The 25,833-nt window shown below is 46.3% G+C and overlaps 1 protein-coding gene across 3 annotated transcripts in view; it reads left to right on the plus strand.

Moving 5' to 3' along the window:
* Positions 1-25,833, plus strand: part of MICAL3 (microtubule associated monooxygenase, calponin and LIM domain containing 3) — a 278,633-nt gene that overhangs the window by 158,548 nt on the left and 94,252 nt on the right. For all 3 annotated transcript variants that reach the window (XM_054718660.1, XM_054718658.1, XM_054718659.1), the window contains exons 19-20: positions 16,876-16,964; positions 17,721-17,808. In XM_054718660.1, the coding sequence (XP_054574635.1) occupies positions 16,876-16,964; positions 17,721-17,808 (177 nt within the window). The remainder of the gene's footprint in view (positions 1-16,875; positions 16,965-17,720; positions 17,809-25,833) is intronic.

Here is a 25,833-nt window from a genome sequence, read left to right on the forward strand (position 1 = left end):
GGGCCACTTGGGCTCACCCGGGCCTAGGTGCACGAGGCCTCATCCGGATCCAGGGACACATGGTCTCACCCGGACCCAGGGACGCTTGGCCTCTCCCCGACCCAGGGCCACTTGGGCTCACCCGGGCCTAGGTGCACGAGACCTCACCCAGATCCTGGGACACATGGTCTCACCCGGACCCAGGGACGCTTGGCCTCTCCCAGACCCAGGGCCACTTGGGCTCACCCGGGCCTAGGTGCACGAGGCCTCATCCGGATCCAGGGACTCATGGTCTCACCCGGACCCAGGGACGCTTGGCCTCTCCCAGACCCAGGGCCACTTGGGCTCACCCGGGCCTAGGTGCACGAGGCCTCCTCCGGATCCAGGGACACATGGTCTCACCCGGACCCAGGGACACTTGGCCTCTCCCCGACCCAGGGCCACTTGGGCTCACCCAGGCCTAGGTGCACGAGGCCTCACCCGGATCCAGGGACACATGGTCTCACCCGGACCCAGGGACGCTTGGCCTCTCCCAGACCCAGGGCCACTTGGGCTCACCTGGGCCTAGGTGCACGAGGCCTCACCTGGATCCAGGGACACATGGTCTCACCCAGACCCAGGGACACTTGGCCTCTCCCCGACCCAGGGCCACTTGGGCTCACCCGGGCCTAGGTGCACGAGGCCTCACCCGGATCCTGGGACACATGGTCTCACCCGGACCCAGGGACGCTTGGCCTCTCCCAGACCCAGGGCCACTTGGGCTCACCAGGGCCTAGGTGCACGAGGCCTCATCCGTATCCAGGGACGGATGGTCTCACCCGGACCCAGGGACGCTTGGCCTCTCCCCGACCCAGGGCCACTTGGGCTCACCCGGGCCTAGGTGCACGAGGCCTCATCCGGATCCAGGGACACATGGTCTCACCCGGACCCAGGGACGCTTGGCCTCTCCCCGACCCAGGGCCACTTGGGCTCACCCGGGCCTAGGTGCACGAGACCTCACCCAGATCCTGGGACACATGGTCTCACCCGGACCCAGGGACGCTTGGCCTCTCCCAGACCCAGGGCCACTTGGGCTCACCCGGGCCTAGGTGCACGAGGCCTCATCCGGATCCAGGGACACATGGTCTCACCCGGACCCAGGGACGCTTGGCCTCTCCCAGACCCAGGGCCACTTGGGCTCACCCGGGCCTAGGTGCACGCGGCCTCACCCGGATCCAGGGACACATGGTCTCGCCTGGACCCAGGGGTGTGTGGGCTCTCCCAGACCCAGGGGCGCTTGGCCTCGCCCGGGCACGGGATCCAGCGTCATCCGGGTCCAGGGGCACTTGGCCTCACCCGGACCCGGAGTCCGGCCTCACCTGGACCCAGGGGCATGTGGCCTCACCTAGACCCAGGGACGTGAGGCCTCACTTATACCCAGAGGCGTGTGACCACACCCGAGCCCAGAGGCGCGCAACCCCGCCCGCACCCGGGCCTCAGCGGGGCCCCGTCTTCCCGATCCCAATTCCTTCCGGTCAATCCCCCCTCAGCAATTCCCCTGGCCATCCTTCCAGAGCTCCAGTATGGCTGCTGCAGAACTCGTCGGGCGGCGGCTCGGCGAAGCTCCGGTGCACCCGGTGCATGGCGGTGGGCCAGTCTGGCGTCGCTGCGTCGGCCCTTGGGTCTGCATCGGTGGCCGGTCGCCGAGCATGCGCACCTGGCCGCTTCCGGGGCGTTGAGATTCTTGACGGACTCAGAGGTCAGCAAGCGCGGAGTCTCCCACCCCATGTCTCATAGGGGCTCGTCTGTCCGTGCTTGGCTGCCAGTGGAGCCGTCCCCTCAGCCGGAGACCGCCGGGGGAACTGTGCCGAGCACGTTCCAGGCCGCTGTTGTATCGCCTGAGCCATAGTTCTTTTGTGTCGCCTGAGCCGTAGTTCTTAAAGTGTGGTCTTTGGGTCACCGGCATCAGCATCATCCCACATACCCCTCTTTTATTCTAGTTGTATAGCATCTACTCAGCCAGCCCTATGGTGGTCTTGGATGGTGTCTGCTCTGCTCTCTTGTCGTAGTCTCAAAGTTGTTGTGGTAGGCAACAATCAGGCTTCCGCCCTATTCCTCCATTTTGGTCCTCCTTTGTATAGTTAAGTCTTGATTGTTGTTGGTGTCACTGGGGGGGCTCTCTTTGTCTATAAAGGAAGAGTTGCTGTGCAGGAGACACGTTTATGGGCTGAGTCTTGGTGCAGCAAAGCTTTGGCGCTCACTGAATATTCCTGTTGAATGTGTCCCTTATGCACGTGGTTGAAATCTGGTGTCATCTCCCACAGACCACTAGATGCCCTCGTTTCTGGGTCTCCAATGGGGTGTAGATCAGCTACTGCCTTAGGCACTCAGCAAGGATTACAGCAAAAACTGTAGTTTCTTCCTCCTGTCTGAGTGGCCCTGGAGCAGTCCGACTAGAACAGCAGATCATCTGGTCCGCTGCCAGAGGGCAGGCCACCCACATGTATAAGCTGTTGCTTGGGGCGCAGGTGTGCCTGCAAGACTTGCAGGGCAGGTCTTCAAAACGTGCGGGGCGGGTCCCAGGGCGGGGCGGGGTCTCAGGGCGCCAACAGGCTATGGTGCGGCGAGCCGCGATGGCTGTGAGTCTGGTCCTTCTGCCTTCCACGTATCTAAGTCCCCTCGTTCCGCACTCCAGCGCAGCAAACACTGATTGCTGGGCGCACCTTCGCAAGAGTCCCGCCTCTCCCCGCAGGCATCTGGGTCTCCCGGGGTTTGCCAGAAGATGGGTTTCAGGGTGATGGAGAGCTAATCTCCCTTAGGTTTGGAACAAAAGCCCCTTTCCCCCGCCACCAGCCAGACCCACGCACCTCCACACCTCATCCCCTCCGATTTCGCTGGGTGCGAGGCAACAGAACAGCCTTTAACCTCCGCCGCTATCTTTTTCAAACTTCTCAATTTGTACTTCTTAATCCCTTCATTTCAGTCAACTCTACTGAAGTCTAGCGCCGCCGGGAGGTGCACGGAAAGGGCGCCCGGGCCTCCGTCCGGTGCGCGGTGCGCGCGTCCCGCGGAACCAGGCGCGCGAGGGCCGCGCGGCTGGGACGGGCGCTGGGCGGCCGCCGAGCTCCAGGCACCGCCATCACCGCATTCCGGACGTCGCCGCCGCGGCGTCCCCCCAATTTATACTTCTTAATCCCTTGAATTCAGTCAACTCTACTGAAGTCTAGCGCCGCCGGGAGGTGCACGGAGAGGGCGCCCGGGCCTCCGTCCGGTGTGCGGGGCGCGCGGCCCGCAGCACCAGGCGCGCGGGGGCTGCGCGGCGGGGACGGGTGCTGGGAGGCCGCCGGGCTCCGGGCGCCGCCGCTGCGGCGGCGTCCCCAGCGTCCCGGGCCGGGCGGCCTGCGGGGGCGGCGGAGTTGCGAAAGTGAGTGAGTTTCCCAGGGTTTCGCCCGGAATGGGGTTCAGTGCAATCGGAGCCGGTGCTCAGCGCACTCCGGAGCCTTTATCTCCTTCCTGCCAGTGAACTCCGGCCAGGTCATCAGCCGCCCCCTCCTCTCCGGTTCCATGCTCCCCGCAGGCGCGTGTGCTCGTGTCTCCGCCCGTTTCTCCATACCTCAGGCTTTTGCGGCTTCCCCGACTGTCCCCGTGGCCTTCTCCTTCCCCCCAGCTGTGGGCATTTCAGTCCGCCAACTTTCCTGTGGTTCTGGACGATGTCCGTTCTGACCTCTAGTTGTATTTTTGAAATTGTTGTGCCCGGCTGCAGGTTAGGTGTTTAACCTATGGCGCCATCTTGGTTTCTCCATATATCCTTTCTTATTGGTGTTTCTAGTTTCTTCGGATATGTTCCCAGGAGTGGGATTACTGGGTCAAATGGGAGTTCCATTTTCAGTTTTTTGAGGAAACTCCATACTGTTCTCCACAGTGACTGCACCAGTCTGCATTCCCACCAGCAGTGCACGAGGGTTCCTTTTTCTCCGCATACTCACCAACACTTGTCGTTTGTTGATTTGTTGATGATAGCCATTCTGACAGGTGTGAGATGGTACCGCATTGTTGTTTTGATTTTCATCTCTCGGATGATTAGTGACTTTGAGAATGTTTTCAAATGTCTCTTGGCCTTCCTTCTGTCTTCTTTCAAAAGTATATATTTAGGTCCGTTGCCCATTTTTTTATTGGGTTTTTTATCTTCCTTTTGTTAAGTTGATTGAGTTCCCTGTAAATGTTGGAGATTATAAACCCTTATTGGTGGTAACATTGACAAATATGTTCTCCCATACAGTGGGCTCTCTTATTGTTTTGTTGATGGTTTCTTTTGCTGTACAGAAGCTTTTTATTTTGATGTAGTCCCATTTGTTTATTTTCTCTTTAGTTTCCATTGCCCTAGGAGTGGTATCGGTGAAGATATTGCTTCGGCATATGTCTGAGATTTCTCTGCCTGTGGATTCCTCTAAGATTTTTATGGTTTCCCGACTTACTTTTAAATCCTTTATCCATTTTGACTTTATTTTTGTGTGTGGTATAAGTTGGTGGTCTAGTTTCATTTTTTTGCATGTATCTGTCTAATTTTTCCAGCACCACTTATTGAAGAGACTGTCTTGACTCCATTGTATGTTCATGCTTCCTTTGTCAAATATTAATTGAGCATAGTGGTTTGGGTCGATATCTGGGTTCTCAATTCTATTCCATTGGTCTATATGTCTGTTCTTGTGCCAGTACCAGGCTGTTTTGAGAACAGTGGCTTTGTAATACAGCTTGAAATCTGGTATTGAGATCCCTCCTACTTTGTTCTTCTTTCTCAGGATTGCTGTAGCTATTCGGGGTCTTTTTTTATTCCAGATGAATTTTTGGAAAGTTCGTTCTAGGTCTGTGAACTCTGCCGTTGGTATTTCAATGGGGAGTGCATTGAATCTGTAGATTGCTTTGGGTAGTATGGACATTTTAATGATGTTGATTCTACCAATCCATGAACACGGTATGTTCTTCCATCTGTTTGTGTATTCCTCTATCTCTTTTTTCAGTGTCCTATAGTTTTCCGAGTACAGGTCTTTCACCTCCTTAATTAAGTTTATTCCTAGGTATCTTAATTTTTTGGGTGCAATGGTAAATGGGATTGTTTTTTTTTAAATATCTTTCTGTAAGTTCACTATTGGTGTATAAAAATGCCATAGATTTCTGGGCATTACTTTTGTATCTTGCTAAATTACCGAATTCATTTATTAAGTCTAATAATTTTTTTATGGAGTCTTTGGGGTTTTCTATGTACAGTATCATGTCATCTGCAAACAAGGACAGTTTTACTTCCTCTTTTCCAATTTGGAATCCTTGTGTTTGGATTCCACAAGGCAAAAAATCAGCAAAGAAACAGCAATCACTACCAAGGTTGATCACTACCAAGCCAGCAATGCAAGAAATACTAAAGGGACTGATGTGAAAAGAAGAAATAAAAAGTGAAGAAGGAACACAGGCACAAAAATAAAAATGGCTATAAACAAGTACCTACAATTAATAAGTTTAAATGTAAACGGACTAAATCCTCCAATCAAAAGACATTGAGTGGCTGAATGGATAAAAAAACATGACCCATATATATGCTGCCTACAAGAGACCCACTTCAGAACAAGGGACTCACACAAACAGAAGGTGAAGGGATGGAAAAATATCTTTCAGGCAAATGGGAATGAAAAAAAAAAAAGCTGGTGTAGCAATACTTATATCTGACAAAATAGACCTCAAAGTGAAGGCCATAACAAGAGAAAAGGAAGGCCACTTCATAATACTATATGGATCGATACAACAAGAGGATATAACCCTGGTAAACATATATACACCCAATGCAGGAACACCCAAATACACAAAAACACAAAAAACAGAAACCTCCTGGAAGATACTAAGGGAGAGATTGAAAACTATACAATCATAGTAGGGGACTTTAATACCTTACTGACATCTCTGGATAAATCCTCTAGACAAAAAATCAGCAAAGAAACAGCAATCATAAATGACTCACTAGACCAGATGGACTTAACTGACATCTTTTTTTTTCATTCCTATTTTTATATTTTTATTTTTTTAATTTCTTTATTGATTAAGGTATCACATATTTGTCCTCATTCCCCATTCCCATCCCACACCCCTCCCCATGCATACCCTCACCCCCCTGTTGTCCTTGACCACTGGTTAGGCTCATATGTATGCACACAAGTCCTTTGGTTGATCAATAAAAAAATTCTTGGAACACTTGGAAGCTGAACAGCATGCTATTAAATAATGATTGGGTTACCACAGTATCAAAGAAGAAATTAAAAACATCCTAAAAATGAATGACAATGAAAACACAACAATCCAAAATCTATGGGACACAGTGAAAGCAGTCCTGAGAGGGAAGTTTATACTCTACAGGTCTACCCCCAAAACAAGAAAAAATGGTAATAAATCATCTAACTCTACAGCATAAAGAATTAGAAAGAGAGCAAGAAAAGCCCAGAGTGAGCAGAAGGAAGGAGATAATAAAGATCAGAGCATAAGTAAAGGACATAGAGACAAAAAAACAATACAAAAGATCAATGAAACCTAGAATTGGTTCTTTGAAAGGATAAACAAGATTGATGAACCTCTAGCCAGGCTCACCAAGAAGCAAAGAGAGAGGATCCAAATAAACAAAATCAGAAATGAAAGAGGCAAAATAACAACAGACCCCACATAAATAAAATGATTGTTAAAAAATACTATGAACAACTCTATTCCAACACATTGAGTGGCTGAATGGATAAAAACATTATCCATTGTTTTTATTCCTAGAAAAATACAACCTTCCAAAACTCAATCAGGAAGAATCTAAACATCTCAATAGGCCAATAACTATGGAAGAAATTGAAGCAGTCATCAAAAAGCTTCCAGCAAACAAAAGCCCGGGGCCAGAGATTTAACAAACATTTAAAGAAGAGCTAAAACCTATCCTCTTCAGACTATTCCCAAAAATTCAAGAGGAAGGAACACTTCCAAGCTCATTCTATGAAGCGAGCATTACCCTAATACCAAAACCAGATAAAGACAACAAAATTAAAGAGAATTACAGGCCAATATCCCTCATGAACATAGATGCCAAAATCCTCAACAAAATTCTAGCAAATTGGATCCAGCAGTACATCAGAAAGATTATACACCATGACCAAGTAGGATTTATACCGGGGATGCAAGGATAGTACAATATCCACAAATCAATAAATGTGATATATCACACAAACAAATTGAGAGATTAGAATCACAGTCATATCAATTGATACAGAAAAAGCATTTGACAAAATCCAACACCCTTTCTTGATAAAAACCCTCAGCAAAGTGGGACTAGAGGGATCATACTTCAACATAATAAAAGCCTTATATGATAAACCTACAGCCAACATCATACTCAATGGGCAAAAACTAAAACCATTTCCCCTAAGAACAGGAACAAGACAGAAATGTCCACTTTCACCACTCCTGTTCAACATAGTACTGGAAGTGCTAGCCATAGCAATTAGACAAGAAGAAGAAATAAAAGGCATCCAAATTGGAAAAGAATTAGTAAAACTGTTATTATTTGCAGATGATATGATACTGTACATAGAAAACTCTAAAGACTCCATTAAAAATTATTAGACTTAATAAATGAATTTGGTAATTTAGCAAGATACAAAATTAATTCTTGTTTAGAGGAGGGGACAGTCATGCAGGAGATAAGGTGTTTACAGTCTAAGGAATGGTACAGCTTTGTGGGGTGAGAGTGAAAGTGAGGTAGGCAACTGTGGTTTGGGACAACTGGGCATTATGAGGGGATGCCCGGTAACTCCATTCGGACATTGAGATAGAACTAGAAAGGAGTGAATGGGGGTATTTAGTAAGATGCAGTGTAGAGGTAAGGTGGCTAATGGCTGTGAGACTAGTCTGTCAACCCCCATAATAGAGACTGAGGAGGGGAAAAGGGTCCCAGCAAATTCAGAGAGGGCAGAATAAGTGGCCCCAGTGTCAGTTAAAAAGGAGATCAGCTTACCTGCCACCACAATCATTACCCGAGGCCCTGTCCTGGTCATGTAAGTCTGTGGGGCCCTGTCAGGGCCTGGGCAGCTTCAGTCTTTGGTGGCCAGTCCCAGGAGGTCTGGGAGCTCCAAACCGGATCCAGAGGGCAGCCTTGCTGAGGTCCAACCGGGAGGGGCCAGGCTATAGTCTGACTCCAGTAGCCTTCCTTCCCTTCCGCACCTTGGGCAGGGCCCAGGTGTGGGTCTCGGATTTGGACAGGACTTGGTCCAGTGTCCTCTCTTGTTGCATTTGAAGCACGGGCCCAGAGGAGACTTAACTCTGACTTACCGTTGGTTGGAGGACTTCATTTGGGGTTCATGAGAGTGGTGGCTAGGAGCTGGAAGGCCTACTCTGGGCCTCAGCCTTTGCCTGATCTCAACTTTGTTTTTGAATTTGGGTCTCCTCGTTTCTACTATCCAAGACCTTAAAGGTCAGGTTAACAAGGTCTTTTTTAGGGTTTTGTGGACCTGTGTCTAGTTTTTTAAATTTGCAGCATATGTCGGGGGCTGACTGGGATATAAAATGGGTGTTCAGAAGAAGGGCGCCCTCTGGGGAGGTGAAGTCTAAGGTGGTAAATTTCTGTAAGGCCTCAATGAGGCAGAAGAGAAAGAGAGCTGGGTTTTCGTCAGGGCCTTGAGTGATTTCATTAAGTTTGTCAACATTGACCATAACACCCTCAGTTCCTGCTACCTCCCAAATGGATAGAATGGGCACAGGAATAGAAGAGGCTGTTGAGGAAGGTGGTCTTTGGGTAGGAATATTAGGTGGAAAAAGGCTGTTTTAGAGCTTGCGTTCTTGGGATTTGGGCTCTCAGGGGATGGGGAAAAAGGTAGTTGCTGGTTAGAAGGGTCTAGGTTTTGGGAATCTACTGTAGGTGAGGGAGGGGATGGGTAAGGGGGTGGAGGTCGGTGGTCTGCTAGGTCCAAAGTAGATTCAGAATCAGAAGTGTTAGAGGTATGATGTTTGGTGTGAAAGGAGAAGGTTCTGATGGTAGAGCAGGACTGAGAGAGGACAGGGACTGAAGGGTGAAAAGGCTTGGATGTAGGGAATCTCTGACCATTTTCCATTGCAGTGACAGCAATTACCTAAATTGTGCAATGTGTTCAAATTAAAAGTGCCGTTTTCAGGCCATTGAGACTTATTGTCTAGTTTATATTGTGGCCAAACAGTGTTACAAAGTAAAATGAGGTGGTTGGGTATGATCTCCCCCGCGAGTGTGCAGAGGGAGAGTAGCGTGGCCCACAAGAGAGGGAAAGTGAGTGATAGACCACAATCCGAAGGTGACTGTTTAGGGCAGGCGTCCCCACTGCTAAACAAATCACCACGAGAAACGAGAGGTGACCCTCTGGACTGGGCATCCCCTATCCAGAAGGACCCAAAGCCAAATGGCTGAGGAGTCTTCTGGCCTAGCGCTAGGACTTTTAAGACGAGAGACTTTTGAGAAGTCAGCAAGAGAGAGTGGGCAGAGGACTCGAGACGAGGGGAATTGTAGAACATCGCTCACCTAGAGAAGATTGGCCGGTGTGGGATGGACGGTCAGCAATGGAGAAGGAGAGGTTCCTGATCCGGCGACCTCCGTGGCTGGTTCGGGAGGGTCCACAGGGAGGAATGCCTAATGGAGGCCAGCAATTACGTCACCCGAGTAGGATTCGAAGGTAAGCCCAGGTCTAGCTGCCACTGCCTACTGCTCTCCAAGTAGCAAACTCAGTGTGATTGAAGCCAGGGCGATGGCTCCCCATCCTCATGGAACCCCCTTGCATTTTGGCACCAAATGTTAGATTGCCGAAGGAGGAATTCACGAGGCCAGAATGATGAGGGATTACGAATTTATTCAATCATCCACACACCCAGTGGCTGAGTTCCAGCAGCCCCCAAAGACTGGGAGTCAGGTTTTTAAAGGACTCTAGGCGGGCTTTTTCTGGGTGGAGAGTTCTCTGTGCAGGTTGGGAGGGGAGAGATCATGGAGTGTGGTCTCAGCCAAAGGGAATGTCCATAGTGACATGGCCTGAAGAGTCATTTCCTGGAGGAGGGGTATCGATTCAATTGCTCCATCAAACCTAACAAATAGGATTTTCTTTGATTGATAATAATATTTTATTGTGTATATAATCACATCTTCTTTATCCATTCATCAATCAGTGGACACAAGTTGTTTCCATATCTCGGCTATTGTGATTAATGCTGCAATTAACCTGGGGGTGCAGATATCTTTACAAAATCTTAACTTCTGTTTCTTTAGGTAAATACCCAGAAGTGGGATTGCTAGATCATATGAATCTTATTTTTCATTTATTGAAGAACCTCTATACTGTTTTCATAGTGACTTTACCAGTTTGCAATCCCAACAACACTGTACAGGAGTCCCCTTTTCTTCACATTCTCACCAACACTATTTCTTTTGTTGACAGGCATTCTAACAGGTGTGAGGTGATACCTCATGGTTTTGATTTGCATTTCCCTGGTGATAACTGATGTTGAGCACCTCTTCATCTACCTGTTGGCCATTTGTATCTCTTCTTTGGAAAACTGTATATTTAGTTTCTCTGCCCATTTTTTAATTAGATCATTAGATTTTTTGCTATTGAGTTATATTTATTCTTTACATATTTTATATGTTAATCCCTTGTCATGTATATGATTGACAAATATTTTCTCTTATTCCGATGGCTGCTTTTTCATTGTGATGATGGTTTCTTTTGCTGTGCAGAAGCTTTTTAGTTTAATGTAGTCCCACTTGTTTATTTTTTGCTTTTTTTGCTTGTGCCTTTGCTTTCATATCCAGGAAATCCCTTCTGAAACCAATGCCAAGGAGTTTTCCCTCTGTTTTCTTCTAGGAGTTAGTTTCAGGTCTTACACTAAGTCTTTAATCCATTTAAGTTTATTAAGTAAATTAAGATAGAGGTCCAATTTTATGTTTCCACGTGTGGTTATCCAGTTTTTCCAGCATCATTTTTGAAGAGACTCTTTTCCTAATTGAGTATTCTTAGCTCCCTTGTCAAATATTACGTGACTAGAAGCCCAGTGCATGAAATCTGTGCACTGGTACTGGTAGGGTCCCTAGTGCTGGCAGTGGCTGGCTGGATATTGCCTCTCTTCCCCCTGCTGCCTGCCATCACCGGCCTGCCGCTGCCACTGGCTGGGGCCTCCCTCCTGCTGGCTGGCCCGCCCCCTGGTCGAACTCCTGGAAGAACTCTCGGTTGAGGGGACAATTTGCATACTACCCATTTATTATATAGGATTATATATGTGTGGGCTTAGTTCTAGGATCTTGACTCTGTTCCATTGCCTGTGTGCCTATTTTTATGCCAGTATCATAGTGTTTGGTTACTATACCCATGTAATGTAGTTGGAAATTGGGAATATTATGGCTCCAGCTTTGTTCTTCATTCTCAGGATTGCTTTGACTAGGGTCTTTTGTGGTTTCATACAAATGTTAAGATTTTTTTTCTATTTTTGTGAAAAATGCCATTGGTATTTTCTTAGGGATTGCATTGAATCTGTATATTGTTTGGGGTATTATGGATATTTTAATAATATTAATTATCCTAATCTATGAATTTAGTATATCTTTCCATTTGTTTGTGTCTTCTTTAATTTCTTTAATCAGTGTCTTGTTAGTTTTGGTATACAGGTCTTTCATTCCTTGGTTAGATTTATTCCTAAGTATCTTATTGTTTTTGATGCTACTTAAATGAGATTGTTTTATTTCTTTTTCAGATGTTTTGTTGTTAGCATATAAAAATGCAGTAGCTTTCTGTATGTTGATTTTGTATCCTAAAACTTTACTGAATTTGTTGATTAGTCCTAGAGGTTGTTGGAGGAGTCTTTAGGATTTTATATATATAAGATCATATTATCTGCAAACAAAACAATATTACTTCTTCCTTTTCTATTTGGACGCCTTCTATTTCTTCTTTTTTTAAAAAAAATATATATTTTATTGATTTTTTTACAGAGAGGAAGAGAGAGGGATAGAAAGCCAGAAACATCGATGAGAGAGAAACATCGATCAGCTGCCTCCTGCACACCCCCCACTGGGGATGTGCCTGCAACCAAGGTACATGCCCTTGACCGGAATCGAACCTGGGACCCTTGAGTTCGCAGGCTGACGCTCTATCCATTGAGCCAAACCGGTTTCGGCTTCTATTTCTTTTTATTGTCAGATTACTCTGGCTAGGACTTCCAGCACTATGTTAAATATATAAAACCCTAAGCGACCGTTATGACCAAACGACCAGAACGACCAGTTGCTGTCTTGCACACTAACCACCAGGGGCAGCTGCTTAATGCAGGAGCTGCCCCCGGTGGTCAGTGTCCTCCCACAGTGGGAGTGCTTGCTGCTCAGCTGACCGACCCTTCCCAGCGGCCCACCAGCCTGGCAACAGCCACTCGCTCCCTCAGTAGTCCTGCAGGTCCAATCTCCAGAAAAAGGGCCAGGCACCGAGGGACCAGCGCAGCTGGCAAGATCCCAACAGCACTGCAGGCCTCCTGGAAGTCGGCCTCGGGCACTGCAGCCCCTTCCCGCCCCCACCCCCCCAGACACTCCGCAAGGAAGAAACAATATAAAAGCCGCCTGGTGGCTCCCGACAACCAGCACGAATGTTAGGGGGATGGATCTGGGGGACGGATTCGGATCCCCTACTGCCCACTGGGAGGGCCGATCGCGTCCTGGCTCCCTCTACCCCTTGGGAACCCCACCGCCCCCTTCGGTACCCCACCGGGCCTCTGGTGTTAAATAAGAGTGGTGAGAGTGTGCACCCTTGTCTTGTTCCTGATTTTAGAGGAAAAGCTTTCAACTTTTCACCATTGAGCATGATGTTAGCTGTGGGCTTATCATATACTAGAGGCCCGGTGCACGAAATTCATGCACTGGGGAGGGTGTCCCTCAGCCCAGCCTGCACCATCTCCAAAATGGGACCCCTCGGGAGATGTCCAACTGCAGGTTTAGGCCCGATCCCTGTGGAATCGGGCCTAAACCTGCAGTTGGACATCCCTCTCACAATCCGGGACCACTGGCTCCTAACCGCTCACCTGCCTACCTGATTGCCCCCTAACTGCACCCTTGCTGGCCTGATTGACACCTAACTGCTCCTCTGCAGGCCTAATTGCCCCCAAATACCCTCCCCTGCTAGCCTGATCACCCCCAAGGCTTTTATTAGTATAGATATGACCCTGCACAGAAAATGTTACTAACCCTGCTTTACAATAAGGGCTTGACAATTGAATCATTAGGACCAGACACCAAGATTTCCTTTCTTTGAATAGTGGAGGGAATACTTATCTTGTCTTTAAGTTGCCCAGAAATTAAAATGAGATAATGACTTAGAAAAGTATAAAAGCACCATATAAAGACAACTGTCTTTTTAATGAAGTGGTAAAATGAAAAACACTTTTTATTCTCCCCTTCCTTCCTTTACAGCTTTTATTTAAACTTTGACATTTATAAAAATTTTACTCCAATTTTCATTTCTTTACATTCAACATTATTTTGTATTGGTTTCAGGTTTTACATTAGTTACAGAATAGTGGTTAGACAATCATATACTTTACAAAGTGTTCCCCGATATTTCTAGTACCCACCTGTCATCATACCATCATTACAACACTATTGACTATATTCCCTATTTAAGTGACAATGGGTTTACAGGTTTCTTTCAGTCTTTCTTTTGTGTTGCTCGTCCTTCCTTTTCTTTCTCGCTTCTTCCCTTATTTTCTTTATATAGTATCTCAATTGGCCATCAAAGCTCAGTGAAGGCACTGGGACACGCTTCATCCATTTTACAGACCAGGTAACTGAGGCCAATTCCAGTTGGCTGTGGAACTTGACTCAGCACACAGGAAGCCCTCAGAGCCATGCTCTTTGCACTTCCTAAGGGGCAGCCGCCCAGCAAACAGAACAAACCTTCCAGTCAGGCTTCCGAGCCTCTTTCTCAAGCACCTCTTCATTGCGGATGCTCCACATTCTTTCCTCTCCCCGTCCCCTGCCCCCCATTCTTTACTGCCCCTGTTTCTCCGGAGCAGGTGGAAGGCTTCGCACTCACTGCCTAGGCATGCTCTGCTATGGGGCAGGGCACCGCGGGCTTGCTTTTGGGTCAAGGCGGGAGCAGGAGTCACTGCCTCTGAAGTGTGAAGGCCGCCTGAGAAAGGCCGGTTAGCACTGGGAGCTTCTCTGAATCACATCAGACAGTCCAGTACCCTGCAGTGCAGCACCCCTCCACTGAGGTGGCACCGCCCCTCAACCCCCGTCTCAGGGGTGAGGGTCCTTGCCCCTCTGCCCGGAGTCCTTCCATGCCCCTTGATCCCTGGCTGGGCTCTAGTACCCACCTGGCATCATACCATCATTACAACACTATTGTCTATATTCACCATTCACCGGCGTCTTGGGGCCACTGCAGAACCTCTGTCTCTCTGCAGATGAGGCAAATCCCTAGTCTCTGAGAAGCTATGAATCTGTGGCCAGAGGCCAGGTCTGGGTCTCAGCAACCCCCTGCCTGCAATGTTCCCAGGAACCCCCAGGAGCAGCTAGGCGAGTCCGGCCTTGCCTCCCCTGGGTGGCGATGCTCCCAGGGACCCCCGGGAGTGGCTAGGCGGGTCTGGCCTCGCCTCCCTGGGGCGGCGATGCTCCCAGGGACCCCCGGGAGGGGCTAGGCGGTCCGGCCTCACCTCCCCGGGGCGGCGATGTTCCCAAAGCCCCATGGGAGCGGCTAGGCAGTCTGGCCTCGCCTCCCTGGGGCGGCGATGCTCCCAGGGACCCCCGAGAGCAGCTAGGTGGGTCCGGCCTCGCCTCCCCGGGGCGGCATTGAACCCGGACCCCTCCTGTGCCTTCTGGTGCTTCCCACCCCACCGCCTCCCCGGCCATGGCCTGGTACCTTGTGGGTGGTGTCTGGCACTGCCTGCTGGGCCTACTCCGCTCCCAATGGACCCGTACCCCTGAAAGTAGGCCATGGTGCTGCCCGCCCTGCCTTCGTATGCAAATTAACCGCCATCTTTGGTGGGTTAATTTGCATACTCACTCACTCTGATTGGCTGTGGGCATAGCGAAGGTACAGTCAATTTACATATTTGTCTATTATTAGGTAAGATGGTCTTTATTATGTTGAAGTATGTTCCTTCTGTACGGAATTTGTTGAGCATTTTTATCACAAAAAGATGTTGTATTTTGTCAAATACTTTTTTGTAGCAATTGATATGATCATGTGATTTTTATCTTTCATTATATTAACGTGGTATATCACATTTATTGATTTGCATATGTTAAATCATCCTTATATCCCAGGAATAAACCCCAGTTTATTATGCCAAGTGATCCTCTTAATGTGATTGAATTCTGTTTCTTAATATTTTGTTGAGAATTTTTGCATCTATGTTAATCAGGAATATTGGTCTATAATTTTCTTTTCTTGTAGCTACCTTATCTGGCTTCGGTTTCAGGGTAATGCTGGCATTGTAAAATGAATTTGGGAGTGTTACCTCTTGTTCAGTTTTTTGGAAGAATTTGAGAAGGATTGCTGTTAATTCTTCTTTAAATGTTTGGTATAATTTACCAGTGAAACTATCTATCTGGTCCTGCGCTTTTCTGCTTGGGGTGGGTTTTAATTACTGAATTTATTGATAATAGACCATTTGATATTGGTCTATTCAGATTTTCTATTTCTTCATGATTTACTCTTAATAATAGATTGAATATTTCTAGGAATTTACTTGTCTCTTCTAGGTTATCCAGCTTGTTAGCATATAATTAATTGTTCATAGTAGTTTCTCATGATCTTTTGTATTTCTGTGGTATCATTTGTAATATATCCTTTTTCGTTTCTGATTTTATTTAATTGAGTTCTCTGTTTTTCTGAATTAGTCTAGTTAAGGTTTGTCAGTTTTATTTCTTTTTAAAAAACAGCTCTTAGTTTTATTGATCTTTTCTATTGTTTTTCAAGTTAGGTTCTCTTATTTTAACTTTGAGAATGGAAAGGTTCATTTCTCGAAAGAGCACTTTATACAAATGAGAAGAATAAGTGGGATTGCTCCTGTTTCAACAGTCTGTATAATAAGGTCTACCCTTTAATTTTCAAAAGCCGTGGCTCTTTAACTGGGAAGAAAGAAAGTAAAAAAATGACCCTTTGTGACTAAATCACCACCAGTGTCATGGGAAAAGCCAAGATCAGTGTTGTTCATCATTTTGACCATGCCCACCCTAGCAAATACATGATACATTAGGACCCAGGAAACAAATGTAGTCACAGCTAAAAGTTGCAAGAAATAATACTTAATTCTGATTATGTACTATGCTTCACTCTAATGCTTTTTATTTTATTGTATTTTGTTTCATTCTATTTGTAGTCCATGCGGGGTTTTTTTGGTTTTGTTCTGCATTGTGTTGTTTCTAAATGCTGACCCTAAGCCATTAGGGGTCATAAGCTGCAGTCTGACCAGTGCTGACAAGGGCAGCAGAGGGGTCCTGTCCAAGTTACTAACATTCAATGCTGCCCACCCCTGCAGCCTCCACACCTCCACCCTGCATTTGTATTCATTCTTGGTTTCCCCACAAATGTCACTCCTAGCTTTTCATGTGACCATATCTTTGTTCTGCATACACTGCCACTTTATTTGCTGGCCCTGCCATGTAAGCCTTACATCTTTGTTCTGGGCACTGATTGGCTGATGGCTCAATGGCCTTCACAAAGGATAAAGGGGAGAGGAGAGCTGAAATCAAAGTTTTACAAGAAGCCTGAACCTGGAAAAGTCTAGGGTGGTGATGATGCTCATGGCTTGAGGAGATGGATAGAGAATGTGCCAAGACCAGGAAGTCAAGTTCAGAATTATAGAGTTGTGCTCATTCCCCTTTCCTCGGCCTCTTGCTGCCTGCAGGTAAATTCTACTGCAAACCACACTACTGTTACCGACTCTCCAGCTCTGCACAGAGGAAGAGACCAGCAGTGACTCCTCTGTCTGGAAAGGTAATGGTACTCCATCTCTACGTGGGGAGAAGCAGCAGGCACTCTGTATTTAGGTGTTGTGACAGGTCAGTGCATAGCCAGCAGAACCTGCTGGATGGCCACTGAATTGCCTTTCCTGTAAGTGGGAAAGGCTTGCTTGAGAGATGGTCATAGTCCATTTCGGGAGGGAACCAACTTTTCAATCCTAATCTAATGCTGCATTTCACTGAAGTAATGTTCTATCCACCACCTGAGTTGGATTTAGAATACTGTGTCAGACCTTCCCTTCTGCTCACTCTGTATAAAAGAAGACTTTTACCTTTGTAAATAAGCATCTCTCTGAGAAAAGGACAGCCTAAAAATGAACTTAGTTGTAAATAATCTGCTCTGCCTGCCAATCCCTTTCAGTTTCTTTCTTGTGTGAATAACTTTTTCCTTCTCTCTTTTTTTTTTAATGAGAGTAACTAGCTCCTCCCTCCATCTTTACTCCATGATGTCTCCTTGTCAGGGAGCAGGCTAGCTAATGCTTACTTGAGAGGCTCCTGTTGACTGAAGAAGGACTTGTAGGAAAAGGTATACTTGGGTGGAGCTAGATTTTGACTACTCATGACTTCCATGTGAAATATGTCCTGGTTTTTTAAAGAAAGACTTACTTTGTGTGGAATATAGCTCTGGGTTAAAGGTAAGAGCAACAAACTAACTAGTTGGGATGTCATTGCCTCCTGAGATTCAAATGCTTCAGTCAGTCACTCTTCTTTTTCTTTTTTCCTTTCCTAGGACGCCAGAGTACCCCTGCAGCATGGCCCCATTGCAGACGCAAATGGATCGGCCAGTACCGTCACCAACCCTGCTGATAGAACTCCAGGTAGCCTCACTTCCTTGTTTGGCTGGGTGGCACGTCACTCTCTTGGCCTCTGTGACAAGGCCAGGGGGATGAGCCAGCACCTCCAAAGCAACATTTCTTCGATTGGGCATCAGGTGGCCCAAAACCCTTTGGACTCCTTTTTCATGTGCCAGCTGCTTGCATTTGGAGTCCCCTTTCTCTATGGCCTGTCAGAGGTGCTGGTACAAATCAGAGGGGAGTTTTACTGGCAAACTGTGGGCCAGTAGGGGCCCCATCTGGTAAGCATTATCACCCAAGCTTCATAATGTCTACTCAGTATCTCAAAAGTATTTCTATAGTCTTGTGGCCTACCCACCTCCATCAAACACATGAAGGTGGTTGCTCTAGACTCTGTCTAGATAAACAGGAATTCTAAACAAGCTGTTTTTGTCATTGACCCAGGTGGTAATTCAGAATTACAGGGCCTTCTTATAGCTCCAGTTTGGGACTCTTGACATAGCACTGAGTTTGATAAGGCCCCATTATCTGGATTTATGTTCTCTTGGACTTGAAATTCTTGCATCCCATTCCCTGTTTAGGTATCTAGATGAACTGATACTTCTCTTCTTTTTGACCTATAACCATTAAAGGATATGCCCTGTCCTGATCATTTTGGGGCATTTGAACTTGTAATGAGGATCAAGCCCTAATTTGTCCCACTCTTACTAACCATTTCCTTGTGTCAGGAGGTAAATAATACCATCCCTCCCTCTAAAAACACATTTATTCTGATCTTTGCAGGGCAGGACTTGGCTCATTTTGAAGAATTGTGTTTTCCCCCCTTAAAATTGCCTATCTATCTATCTATCTATCTATCTACTCCATGTCAAACCAGCCTGTGAGATATGTTCATAGTTCCATAAGCTGATGCCCTCAGTACAGCCCAGATTGTTCGCAGGCCAGGGTCACTGTGTAAGAGAGAAATCAACAGGGCCATGTTTTTGTCTATCACACATTCCATCTTATTCAAAGCAAATATGTCTAAAGCATCCATTTACAAACTCTTAAAAATTACCATATAAAAACTAAGATTATTAGCTAATGCCATAAACTAAGGAGAAGAAATTGGGGGTGGGAAAAGACAAGAATTACCCACTCAACCTTCAAATGAAAGGTTCCCAGGGTTGCTTCTTTTTCTGTGTGTAAGAACTAAAGTGAACCTCATGTGTTCTGGGAGAGAGAATGTGCTAGAGGCTATGTGATACCCCGGTGCGGTGATCTGGAGGCGACTCAGGTTACCCCAGCTGAGCTAGGTAGCTTGGCTCCTTCTACTGTGTGTGCCCTTATTATAATCTGGGGAAACTCTTTTAAGTGCCCTGCAGATTGGACCAACAGTTTATAGCAAAGTTTAAGCCACGAATGACTTTGAAACCTTCTATAGCCTTGAAACCCTTTATCGTCTGTCTCTTTCATCAAGTGCTGATAGCCCTTTGCAGAACATGGGGGAAGCACTGGAAGAGAAAAATAACCAAAGGGATCCAAACAGAGGTTTGGGCTCTGCACTCTAGAATGTGCATTTAACCAGGTCTTATTCCAGCAGAGATGGATTTTCCAAAGAACCTGGCTGCTCAGTAAATCAATTCAAGGAAATTAAACTTTCTTTTTGGGTATAGAGTACAGAACAGTCTTTAAAATGAATAAACACCATGAAGTTCAGGTTGTTCCTGAGAAAGTTGCATTTATTCACTTTCCCTACTGGTTCAGTTTGCCATTTTATTGTCTAGTTTGAAAGCATTTTATTGTCTAGTTTGAGTTGTAAAGAATTAAGGGTTCCATTGAGAAGAACACTCTACAAAGCAGGGAGAGAAGACGAGAGATGATTAGGCAGTCACCTTTGCAAAGTGGCCCCCCCACCCCCCAGGTCTTGATAGGAAAAAAAAAAGTAGAGAGTTGGCAATGTGGTTAAAGAATCAAAGCCCTGCCCTAGCCGGTTTGGCTCAGTGGATAGAGCGTCGGCCTACGGACTGAAGGGTCCCAGGTTTGATTCTGATCAAGGGCACATGCCTGGGTTGCTGGCTTGATCCCCAATAGGGAGCATTCGGGAGGCAGCCAATCAGTGATTCTCTTTCATCATTGATGTTTCTATCTCTCTCTCCCTTCCTCTCTGAAATCAATACAAATATATTTAAAAAAAAAAAAAAAAAAAGAAAGCCCTTAGGGAAAAATCAATCCCCATGGTTCTTGATTCTAAAGGTAACTTGCCTGTTACAGCACAAGGGGTTCAAGATGTGGCATCCCAAGGAACGAGGCAGGCACTGTCCCCAATTTAAGGGACTCTCTAGGTGGTAAGAAGGCCAGGACTTAGTGCTGACGAGATGCAGTTAGTATCTGCCTCTGGAGACATGAGCTTTTGGAAATCACAGCTCTGAGTCCGAACATGTTCCAAAGCAGCAGCGCTTCCCCTGTGAGGTGCCTAATTTTGCTAGCCTCTGTGGAAAAGGAGCAGAATCATGGGTGGTCTTTTATAGTTGCCATGAAAGAGATTTTTTTTTCTCTCCTTTGATAGGGATTTCCTTCTTTATATCCCAAATTAAGCATTGATTGGTTAACCAGAATTTCCTTTTGAAAGGCTTCAGAAAAACTCAGGTGCTTTAGTTGTATCAAATGTGTGTCATATGTAGCAGTCATTAACCCAGATCCATGGTAGATCTCCTCTGCTGTACTCTAAACAAGAAAAGGCTGTAACTGAATGAACTTGATTCTGCATGTACAAATAAACCATCCTCCTAGACTCATATACCCAGGGGTCAGAGCCTGAAAAGCTATAACTGTAGCTGGCACGTGACCCTGCTGTGCTTTTGCTTTGTGCCTTCTCTTTATTTTGTGGCATCCCTTATGTTCTTTTCCCCTCATGCCAAAATTACTACTGTTGCCAAAAAAAACAAACACAACCCACAAGTTAAAAGACCCTACTGTAGGTCTGCCCTACAGTGTTATCTTTCTCTAGTAACCTAGTCTGTAACTGCTACCTGATTTAGTATTTGGAGGACATTGTTCACAGTACTTTTGTTAAGTGCTTTTAATACAAAAAACCCTCTTTTCTGTTCTCAAATCTTAGCTGCTTTGTTTCCAAGCTTATTATTCTTAACTGCTACAGATTAGTGGACCTGGCACAGATATTCCTTTCCTCAGAGTACCCCGCCTGGCTTCAGGAAAAGTTACATCTCATGTAGTCTATAACCAAAAATAAAGCATAAAAGCTATGGGGTGTCATAACAAGAAACCAAAGAGCTTTTCTTCCAGTACAGGCAACAGAGATGGAATGGAAGAAACACTTAGTTGTATCTTATTTTATGGAAAAGGTGATCTTAACTTAAAAAGGTACCTAGCAGAATAACACATGGCAGGTACCTGCTCCCTGTCCCCAGATACCCCTTGCATAATCCATTAGGTTTCATAGTGCGGATGCTGAATGGGCATTAGAAAATGCAGGCATTTCTTTGCATACCAGCTACATTGGCCATGCTTGTACAAGGAATTCTGTTCGGTCCTGGGGCTCCTATCTGGCAGGAGGTAGTTAGGAAATCTCAATGCTTCCCCTATAAATCCCTTAGGGGCATTTTTGGAGAACCTTTAGTAGAGCAAATGGGGTTTTGCAATCCAGCTTAACACCCCAACCCTGCCCCAAGAGTCATAGTTAATGGTGATGTGTGAATATTTATTTAGATAATTGCAACTTAAATAATAACAATATTGATGCTGTTTCTAAAGCTTCCTATTCCTTGGTTCTGGAAACCAAGGGATTGTACTTTAAGAGCCATGCAATTGGCCTGGCTCAGTGTTCTGGTCAGACTGGCAGGGGACAGAATAGCCAGCATACCTATAGCTCAGAAAATGGGCAGTACACACTCTCAGCCTCAGGAAATTGATTCGAGAGCAAACTAGGAAAGTCTGGGTCCTGTTGCTGGTGAAATGCCACAGAGAACCAGCACCCTGCCTAGCTCTGTTTTGCTGTCAGGCTTAGGTCCTTGTTCCACTGAGCTCGTCGTTGCAGCTTGCTGCTGTTCCTTGGTGTTCAGTGCATCTCTGTAGACAGTGGAATACTTTTAGTCCCTCCTAAAAGGGGCCCCAGAGTGGCCTTGAACGCATGACCAGTGAATTAATGGGTACCCTTGTCCACCGCCACTCAGCTCAGGGTAGAGGAAGGGGTGCGAAGGTGAGCAGCAGGCGGGGTTCTCACAGCAGTGGTGCAAAGAAACCTGAGCAAGGGAGGATGAGCTGTGCCCAGGAGCCCGTACCCTTTCCACCTCTGGCCTTCGAAGCCTTTATATTTTGCCCTTGTTTTTAACCTGTGCTGTTGTGAGTTTTTGGTGTGTTTCTTTGTGAGTTTTTTTTTATTTCATTATGTAACTTTGTTTTTGTGGTTTCTGTGAAACTAAGGTGTTGTGATTTTAATTTTTTTTAACAAATGTTACCATTCTTAATTAAGAGAATAAATTCCAAATAATCTTCAGGTTTCTGAGTTTTTCTTTTCCTCACCCTTTTCCCGGTTGAAGGGTGGGAAAGGGAGGAGCTCAGACTGGTCTCGGAGTTGGCTGGAAGTAATTGTGGGGTGGGGTGGGGTGGGGTGGGGTAGGGTGGGGTGGGGCAGGGCAAGGATTAAGCAGAAGTGTATTAAAATGGGGAAACAGGGTATTTACACCTGAATATAGATTCTCATTGATGGCAGAGCCCCTGCTTGGGCAGCGGGAGACTTTTACTTTGTAGTAGCTGTGGGTAGAAAAGAGCAGGAAACAAGCGTGAGCGGCGTGAGGGCTGGAGCAGATGAAGGGTGGAAGTTCCACACTGAGTGGTGTCTGCCATGGGGACACAGCCTCTGTTGCTGATTCTCGCAGGCTGCTGTGGGGACGGGGAGCAGTCCTGTCTCCTCTGCCTTGAGGCTTTTCCTAAGGTGCAGGGACTTGCTCCTGGTGACACTGAAGGTTCTTGTTTTGTGCTCCCTGGCTGGCATCTCTCCCACAACACCTTTGCTGTGACCTGGACACTGAGCTAGTATATCCAGTTCTGCTCGTCCACTCAAGCCTGGAGGGTGAGCCTGTCCCCTTCTCACACACTGCTGTGCCTTCGTAGCAGCGGCCTGGTATGCTGGGTCAGCATACTGACCACAGTGGCACAGCCCAGCTTTGGTGCCGAATTGGTCCAAGAGGGCAACTTGGTGGGAGAGCACTCAGTGCCAAGTCTGCTCCTACTGGGCTCGAGGAACTTGGGTGTCAGTTGTTAAAAAGGCCTTCCTGGCCTCCTCCACTCTGAAGCAGCTCTCCTGGGACTGGAGGAGTTCTTGGGTTTCCCCACAGAATAGAGCAACAGAGTACTGGGTTCTCTGGTGTTCTGGATCACCAGTCTCCCCTGTCAGAAAGGGTCTGCATCCCTACATAGCTCACACCTCTGCCTGAACACTGTCCTTTGTTTCATTGTACTCCTCAGAGCACGGTTGGCTCAGACCCTTATCTCAGTAGAGAGTTTGAGTGGCCTCTTAGCCTGTTCATTCCCACCCACCCCCAAGTCTTCAGGCTATTGCTCCCCATTCTCTGAAATAAGTCAGTCAGTATCTGGGTCCCCGAAAGAGGCTGAGAGAAAAAGCATTGGGATGTGGAGTATGCAGTAAGTCACAGTAAATTGACTAAGAATTTATTGTGATGAGTGATGAGAAAGGACAGATAACATGTATGTGTTCTTCTGACTTAAGCCTTTGCTACTGTTGCCCTCCCATGTTCCAATAAGAAAAGAGGGGAGAGCCATTATTATTTAGGACAGTGTCCTGAAGCTTCTAAGAAAGGTGGTGACAACAGATGTGACTCTGTGCCACCCTTTGTGAAGATGCTGGAGAACTCCATTTGAGTCTCAATTTCTTTCTGAAACTTCTTGAAATCCGTTTCTTTTTTTTTCTCATAAATTCCCTGGTGATTACCCCAATTTAGATACTCCCTAGGAGGGATCCTATGGTGCATACATGAAACAGTACTGGCAATGAAAATGGGACATTCTTTTTATACTGAAAAATAGGGCAGGATGATGCCATGTAGGGCACATGCCCCACAAGTGTCCCCCTGAGGTACAAATGGAAGAAAAATACCCCCATGGGGCTTTCTTAAATGTAACAGCCAAGCAGGGGATTTCAGGAAGAATCCTCCCCGAATTCCAGTCTTATAAAACTAAAACTTCATCAAGATTCCAAAACCAGTTCTTACCTTGCAACTCAGACCCAGTCAACCAGCCAGCCCACAAGTGCCAACAAGTAGATTAGTCATAATGAAACAAGGGGGAGGAAGTCAAATTGGCGCTCCTTGCCTAAGTAAGGCCATGGGCTGCTGGGTCCTCTTGTTACTGCCCACGGTTTTCAACTGTGTGTGTTCACTGCCCATGCATCTTTCTTCTCAATTGCTCCTTGTCTCTCACCACTGATGTTCTGGATGGGACAGGTTTTTGTTCATAAACACCTTGCATACGCCTGGAAAGAGGTGGAGCTCCAGGCATATGCCAATCTCTTTTAATTACTTCCAGGTTTCACTAGCCACATGAATACCATCTCTTTTTACTTCCTGTGGGTCAACTTCCACATAGCTTTGCATATTTTATGAACATTTTCTAAATATTTCTGAGGCCCTTTAATGGGCAAGAGGTGGAATCAAAACCTAACTCAAACTAAGTAATCTCAACCTTGCCTTTGATGTTATTGTTCTCCTCCCAGCATTGGGACAGTATATTCAGCACTCCCAAAATGTGAGGAAGACTCACCGGCTTCCATTGGCCCCTCATTGGCATAAAGGGACGTTTTGCCGATGAAGTTTCACCTTTCAGCAGATAATCACATGAAGCTGTCCCAAGTGTGCCTATTAATTGACTGAGTTCTTTATTCTGTATTTCAGTAAAAATATCAGAATTATTCCCACTATCACTATTATTTCGTAGTATAGCCTGATTTCTTTTAGGTCCTTGCCTGGAACTGTAATATATAATAATTATTTTATAGTAACTAGCCCCTGTCACCAGAAGAATTCAGGCCCTTACTCCCAGAGCCACCTGTTTCTATGGGATTCCAAAGCTATCTTCCCAGCACCCAGCATCCCAGTGTTACTGGGCCCCTCCAAAGCCATCTCCCCAAGAAAGATGAGCCCAACTAAAAAGCAAGGTGGTCCCACCCTAACCAGTTTGGCTCAGTGGATAGAGCATCGGCCTGCAGACTCAAGGGTCCCAGGTTCGATTCCGGTAAAGGGCGTGTATCTTGGTTGCGGGCACATCCCCAGTAGGGAGTATGCAGGAGGCAGCTGATCGATGTTTCTCTCTCATTGATGTTTCTAACTCTCTATCCCTCTCCCTTCCTCTCTGTAAAAAAGCAATAAAAAATATATATATTTTAGAAAAAGTAAGTTGGTCCCACAAGTATTTTTTTTAAGTACTAGTATTTTTTTAATATATTTTATTGATTTTTTTACAGAGAAGAAGGGAGAGGGAGAGAGAGTTAGAAACATCGATCAGCTGCCTCCTGCATACTCCCTACTGGGTATGTGCCCACAACCAAGGTACATGCCCTTGACTGGAATCGAACCTGGGACCCTTGAGTGCTCTATCCACTGAGCCAAACTGGTTAGGACGCACAGTTCAATTATTGAAGACCAGTACTACCAGGCAAGGACCTAAGGGTACCAGAGCCTCAGTGGGTTTTGGTTATTCTCAAAAAACATGACAAAAATCAAGCTGTTTCACTGACAAAGGCCTACATAAATGTTTTCATTTAGTTCTCATATTCTTTCTTTTTTCTTTTCTTCTTCTTCTTTTTTTTTTTTAGTTCTCATATTCTTTCAAGGTTAACAAAGCCAGGAATACTGTTGAAGTGAATTCCAGAGTAGGGTGATCTCTTGGCATTTGGTAATTGCTCAGAATTTAAACTCTAACTGGGACCTTAAGGAAAGGATGTTGTCTCTAAGAAGCTAACCTATCATGGGTTCTTGGACCTGAGCTCAACCTAGTAACTAGGGAATAGCTGATATTGACTATAATGGAATTGGA

The sequence above is a fragment of the Eptesicus fuscus genome, chromosome 7 (assembly GCF_027574615.1).
Source record: "Eptesicus fuscus isolate TK198812 chromosome 7, DD_ASM_mEF_20220401, whole genome shotgun sequence".
Taxonomy (NCBI): Eukaryota; Metazoa; Chordata; class Mammalia; order Chiroptera; family Vespertilionidae; genus Eptesicus; species Eptesicus fuscus.